At 46.2% G+C, this 6,708-nt stretch overlaps 1 protein-coding gene across 4 annotated transcripts; it reads right to left on the bottom strand.

Annotated features, from left to right (window-relative positions):
* Window positions 1-1,341: 1,341 nt before the first annotated feature.
* On the bottom strand, window positions 1,342-5,367 carry LOC123063259 (uncharacterized). 4 transcript variants are annotated; one of them, XM_044486999.1, is made up of 3 exons: window positions 3,713-5,367; window positions 2,342-3,030; window positions 1,342-2,248 (listed from the first exon to the last, which is right to left on the bottom strand). In XM_044486999.1, exon 1 carries the CDS (start codon window positions 5,153-5,155, stop codon window positions 4,007-4,009), a length of 1,149 nt encoding a protein of 382 aa, XP_044342934.1. In that variant the 5' UTR covers window positions 5,156-5,367; the 3' UTR covers window positions 1,342-2,248; window positions 2,342-3,030; window positions 3,713-4,006. The 4 variants fall into 4 exon arrangements, with proteins under 4 accessions (XP_044342934.1, XP_044342935.1, XP_044342933.1 ...); XM_044487000.1 differs by having other exon boundaries at window positions 1,342-2,465; window positions 2,804-3,030; XM_044486998.1 differs by having other exon boundaries at window positions 1,342-3,030; window positions 3,640-5,367.
* Window positions 5,368-6,708: the final 1,341 nt, after the last annotated feature.

Below are 6,708 nucleotides of genomic sequence, written 5' to 3'. Positions count from 1 at the left end.
GTAGGAGAAGCACGCCACCTTGTAGGCACCAGAACGAGGGTCACGCCCGAGGCCGAACGCCTGGTGCCACGTCTCGAAGCCGAGGGGCCCTCGGCGTGCGGGGTCGGCACCAGCACCACGGCTCCGAGGCAGCGTCCGGGTGCGACGTGTGGCCGGGTTGAGCAGGTGCACGGCGGACTCGGCGTGCAGCAGGACCAGCCCATCGCAATGCGCGAGATCGTGCTTTAACTTGCCGGAGGAGAAGTCCGTGGCGTATACGAGGAGCACGGCGGTGCCCTGCTGGTTCGCCTCCCACATGTACAGGCCGACTTTGTCGGTGCGCAGAGGGTCGTCGCCTACTGTGTGCGGGGAGACGAGCAGGCATGGCTTCTGAAGGCGGAGGTGCGCGCGGTGCAAGGATGCGTCGCGGCGGATGATTGACTGCCACGCCTTGCAGACGCTGCTGAACCGCATCAGGGACATCACGAGCAGACAGGCCAGGATCTCCGAGACGATCGCGTCCGGCATGTACGGCATCTCCCTCCCCATGGCTGCCGGTGGTGCCGTCTCGCCGTCGTCAATGGCCGGCCGCCGGAAGGATCGATCTATCTTCTTTTTTTGAGCAACGAAGGATCGATCTATCTTAGGACTCTGTCCCCACGCATCCCTCACGGCCTCGTTAGCGGTTGGTCGCTCGGCCCATCTATAGTGGAAGCCCATCATTGCCGTACGAGGAGAGAAGTCCTCTTCCTCACGGTTTTCCGTTTTTTTTTCTTTCTTCCACAATGTTTCCTTTCTCTTCTTTTTTTCTTAACACGCAGTTTTTTTTCCTTTAGTGACGCCCCGTTTGTTTGAGCTATGTCTCTATCACGCTGCGCGAAAAAGTAGTACTACGAAAACAGAAAAATAAAATGGGAATGTTTGTTGAAAGGAATACTTTATTTAGTGCATTGAAAACACATTTTTTAATAGAAAATTATTTCATTTCAGTGACAAATATTCGCATATGTGAAAATTTTCATGAATTAGATAAAAATGTTTGCGAGTTCAAAACATGTTCATGAATTTGAAATATGACTGGCATTGAGAAAATGTTCGCCAATTTGAAAAGTATGAATGTATAATAAAAAATGATTGTATAAATTCAATATATTCCAAAAAAATTATGGAGAAAGATGACAGTGTGCGTGATGTCTGTGCCAAATTTCAGATCATTTGGATGTCTGAGTAGCTCTTAGAAAAAAAAAGACTAATTTAGGGTCTGAGAACAAGTTTACTGTTTGGACCCATTTTTTTTAAGTAGAGCTACTCAAATTTTCAAATGCTTTTTGAAATTTGGCACGCATATCACACTCAGTCATCTTTCTCCACAAAAAAATTAAATCTTTCTACTAGTATTTTTGAATTTATTGTACACCGAGTGCAGCTGAGCCTGGGCTCAGAATAGGATATTCGTTAAATACACTCTTATATTATGGAACGAAAGGAGTACAGCAGAAATGCCGTCGTCTTCAATAGGGCAACGCCATTGAGCATTGTGGTGATAAAAAGGGTGCTAGAGGAAATTAAGACTTGGCTGATATGGCGGGTCTTCTCTGTGGAGATTTGCATGTTTTCACCGAGCACTCTACTGTTTCTTCTTCTTCTTCTTCTTCTTCTTCTTCTTCTTTTGCGAAATCTACCGTTTCTTCTCTCTATATATGATACGCATAGCTTATGTGCATTCTAGAGGGGGAAAAAAATGCAAAATACGACCATAGCTTTGCAGCTATCAGGTTTCACTCGCCAGACGCACATTTATTGATATATTCTACTTAGCCAACGGTTTCCAGAAAACCAACATTCAAGCTACTACTACTAAAAAAAAGGAGAACACTTCTCATAAGCGATTTCTTGGACTGACAGCTGAGCTTCCAAGGATTCAATCTCAGTTCATTAAGAAGGCGGGCTACTAACAGTCAAGTAGCGTCAGTTACCTGTAAATCGTTTTTCGGATGCCTTAGCAAACATGTATGCTTTCAAATTTGGAACTATGAGAATGAGAATATCCGATAATTATCATGTACTCCCTCTGTAAAGAAATATAAGAGCGAGTACTAGTAATTGCTTATATGTACACTAACACAACAATGTGATGGTAAGGACAAGGATAAACATACCATAAACTCATCAAGACATAATATTACAGCCTCATCTGAGCCTCAAGCTTCTACCACATCCGCATCTGCATGTATATCAACCTCCTAATCCTTTCAAACTCGTATAAATCCTAGTGCACATATGACAATTTAACATTTTTTTGCCTGAATCTGGAAAAATAACGGAAGGAACTTATGTTTAATGATGATCCATCTTTCATCACCTTGCCTTTATTCAGTTTGCCGTTACACCTTTTGGCCAATTGTCTTGTCAAGAAGATTTCTTTTGATATGGATCCACTTGGATCCCCAGTAACATATTGTTGCCCATGACTATTTCTCTTCTGGCTGAATATATAACAGAAACAATAATATACAAGTGCGGTAAGCTTAATTCAATTTCAGAAACCTTTAACAAATTGCCTGACTGCTGTCAGCAACCAAAATTTGGGATTGTGTGTTGGATGATGAAAATGGTGAGACATTCATATCATGCAAGAGCTCGGGCCCTGCTAGACATTACACAAAGATTTATTGGCAACAACTTCCGCAGTTTTGCAGTTGAGTAAGTCATATAAGCCCACGGAGAACTAGCACCATACAAAACGAAGAGTATACCATGTGGAGCAAACATGAATATTTATCTCTGGGAGGGGAAGGGAATGATGTGAAGTAAGCAAAACTACCTTAAAATGGAGAGCAGAACATTTTACATATTGCTGACCAGCCACAAAATGTCATATAGCCATCCATAGGAAGTCCAGGGTTGTCGATGTTAAATCCATCCAGCTTCTGAAGAAGTGGTGCTCCTGAACACCTATAATAGCCAGCGTTGCCTGCTTTCTCTTTGCTATCAAGAAATACTTGGCTCCACAAACTACTAGGTTGGGGAACTAACAACACAGATAGAAACCTGCAACTCAAACATGAAGAAAATTAAACAGGGAAGTTAAGTTCCAAACGAGATAATTAAAACACACATTTCCTTGCATCTTATTGACTTAAACATTGAATATTGTGAAGCGCATTTCAAGCGTGGGCAAAATCCTTAAACTTGGGAACTGGAAATTCATGCAAAGTGACTCAAAAATGCTCCTATAATGATAACAAAGTTGATAGCCAAGCTTAGCTCAATCTATACTAAAACAACTTGATCTGGTGTCCAAAGAAAGTTCTGAATTTACATAAATATTTTTCTAACCTTACTAAAATAAACATACTCCCTCTGATCGATATTACTTGTTGCTCAAACGTATGTATGTAGCACTGAAATACATCTATATACATCCGTTCGAGGGACAAGTAATATGGATCAGAGGGAGTAGTAAAGTTTGACCTAACAAAGTCAAGTGACAATGATCACCAACCTGATGACCATAGAGAACACCGAGGCGACAAATTTTCACAAACTGTATTAATATCAAATCTATACTGCCAAAATAACTACATGGTGCGTGTGTGATGAGGACCAGGTTAGGCATCTTCTCAAGGTCCAGTTAGAAGGTGGGAAGGAGTAACTTACCAGAAAAATTATTTGCTTACAAATGTCATATAAACCATGGTAAAGGGCATAAAAGGTTTGTTTTTGAACTAACCATCTTCCCAAGATCTCACAAAGTCACCGCAGCCGAAAACAACCTTTCTGCCATGAAAGCAGACAGGCCTGCTTTCCAACTGAGGAAATAATAAGTTGCTTTGCTTTTTGCCAAAGCCACAAACTGATTAGGCAAATACTTGGACTACTGTAAAAGAGTGCAACACACTTCTTCTCTTGATAACATGCATACAAATCTGTATGTGTGCACCTTGAAACGAAACTCAGCAACAAAGTGTGCAGATACATATTGCGCATCCATGCACGCTAAACATCAAGGAAATGGGATAGCTCCTCAGACGGTATTGGCTAAACATAGACAGTCAACAAGAGTATGCGGCCGTGGCACCAAGCGACCCTCATATCTGCCGGTGCCTTCGATGCTTCCATCTGCGAGATGATATGCTCCAACTTTAAACCCCGCTCTTTCAGCAACGTCAAAGCCTAAGTAGATGGTGTCAGCAGTAATGGAGCCAGAAGGGAAATTCTGTATGGACACCGATAGGGAGCAATGCATGCCCATGAACACCGCACGCCCGGTGGCGCCGCCCAAGCTGTTGACCGGGAATAGCGTCCGCTTGTCCAAATCCACTCGATATGCATCGTACCAATAACCCAATCTGTTCACCGATGACAATGGTCCGCTCCAACGGTGCACCAGCATGAGCTCCCCACAATTGTTCACCAGGTGCAGACTACCCTCAATCAGTGAGCCACTCAAATTCAGCTCGGAGGCCATCTCCAGCCGTGGTGGCTGATCTCCGCTGGTTTCCAGCACCATGACACCATTGTGCCAGTTAACGCAGTAGAATCGGCCTGCCAGCATTAAGGGCGATAACATCGAACCAAATTGGCATTTTAACAACGTCCAGTGGTCATCGCCGGGCTTGGCCATGCCAAGCACGTCGAGCGTGTTGAAGCAGAGCACCACTGTCGAATCATCATTGGCAACGCCGGAGCCCCACGCTGCTAACACCCTTTTGAAACGGCCAATCAGATCCATACGCATGTGCTGGTCGTGTGGAGATAGCAGCGTGGTGAGCGGCGGGAGTTCCGTGAGGTGGCCGGTGAACGGGTTGAGCAGGCGGACGGTGTTGCGCTGCGGCTTGTGGTGGACCAGAACGAGGAGGCCCTCGGAGGTGAGGGCGAGCACGCAGTGGTCATGGAGCTCCGGGAGGTCCACCTGGACGCACTCGCCGGTGGAGGTGTTCAGGAAGGAGCGGCGGTTGGGCGCCGCGAGCTCCTCCCGGAGCATCGCCCACCGCCGGGGATGGAACCGGCGGTCGAGGCTGCCGTGCGCGCGCGGGTCCGCTGAGCATCGACGCCACGGGAGGCACACGGCGCGGAAACGGACGTAGTCGGCGACGTCGTAGGCGAGGACGCGGTCGGCGATGAGCGCCGTCGGCCCGTCCGGTAGATCCGCCCAGTTGCGAGATCCGGCCATCAGATCGGAATGCGGCGGAGGAAGGGCGCCTTCGGGTAGTTGGGTTCACACTCCAAGAGACGGAGAGGAGGAGGGGGACGGAGATCTGGACGGGAGGAGCTCCGGCCTCCGATCGCGCCGCCGGCACGGCGCCGTCGGACGAGGGGATAGGGGGGACGAGTTGTTCGGCTTTCGTGGAGCAGGTGCAGCACAGTGTGTGTGTGTGTTCCAGACTTCCAGAGCGTACAAATTATGATTACTCCGCCCCAACAAACCGATTTTTTTTTTGAGGGGTCAAACCGATTATGTTGAGCATGGCACGAGCATCAATGTCTTGTACAAACCCTAAAAAAAATGTCTTGTCCAATAAGGTCTTTTTTCTTGAAATTAAAAATCTCTATTCCATTAAACCAAGCGCACAGCAATATCACTGGCTATCAATTCTCGGACGAAGGTAGAAAGCACCGCCCATCCAACAATGCTACACATATAGGTTTCTACATGAGTTTACATGATTGATTTTACTTGGCGGTTTTTGATTGGATGTTAGTTGGGGAGAGGCCCCACCCCATAAAAATCAGGGGGGGTGATGTTTATGAAGTTTGGAAGGAGCTTGTAAACTCCTGTAAAGTCCTGTAGATGTAGCATTTTTGCCGCCCGGCCATACGGCTTAAAGTTCGACATTCATCTTGGCACCGAATGCCACAAGGTATTCCACAACAGTATATTACAAAGTTTAAGATAGTAATTTATTTTAAGCATAACAAAATATAAATCAAGATGAACTTTGAGCTCCCGAAACAGCACACCACTAGGCGTCAGGTCTTGGGGTCAGTTTGGTTCGCATCCTCGCCGTTGAGTGCCTGGCCTGGAGCCTGCCTGAGATGTGCCTGAAGGGCGTTTGTTTGCTGCCCTGGAAAAGCCTGATGCTGCCTGGCCTGAACACACCACGATTTGATTAGCCTGGCTTTTAAACCAGGCAGGTTCACTAGCCTGGGCCAGGCTTCCTTTTTCTAGCGCCTGGCCGGAGCAAATGGCAGCCTGAGAACGCTAATCATGCAAATAGTACTTGATGTGACTTTTTCTATTCAAAACTAGTAAACGGTTTTGTCCTTCACTTGCTTTTGTCAGACTCAGGCACAAGGTCTCCATCCAAACAATGCATTCTCAGGCATGCCTCATCAGGCAGAAAATAGCTATTTTTCAGGCTGCTTTCAGGCACTGGTTTTTGCCAGGCATGTAACCCAGGCCACCAACCAAACAGGCCCTTGATTTGTCAATGTGTCAACTTTCGCTAATTCTTGAGCGTCTATTTCAATGATCATTTTCGTCATATACCCAACTCTGGTATTCATGGATAACATGTAGTCACACCTCTATCTCATCATGCATAAGATCTGGAAGATAACGAAGCTTTCCTCTCATGAACCAACCACATCGCCTATACTATTCCTAATCACGAAGGTCGAGCCGCCATCTCGTGATTCCAGTAAGAAACTGCAATGTTTATTAATCTACATGTAGTCACGTTCAGGTGGTTCCCACTGTCGAGCACACATCATGGTGGGTGTTAT

The sequence above is a fragment of the Triticum aestivum genome, chromosome 3A (assembly GCF_018294505.1).
Source record: "Triticum aestivum cultivar Chinese Spring chromosome 3A, IWGSC CS RefSeq v2.1, whole genome shotgun sequence".
Classification (NCBI taxonomy): Eukaryota; Viridiplantae; Streptophyta; class Magnoliopsida; order Poales; family Poaceae; genus Triticum; species Triticum aestivum.
Note: the sequence above shows the minus strand (reverse complement) of the source record. Positions and strands in the feature narration are given on the sequence as shown.

Excerpts from the sequence above, each read along its gene's own strand:
- LOC123063259 (XM_044486998.1), bottom strand. The coding sequence starts at position 5,155 with ATGGCCGGATCTCGCAACTGGGCGGATCTACCGGACGGGCCGACGGCG.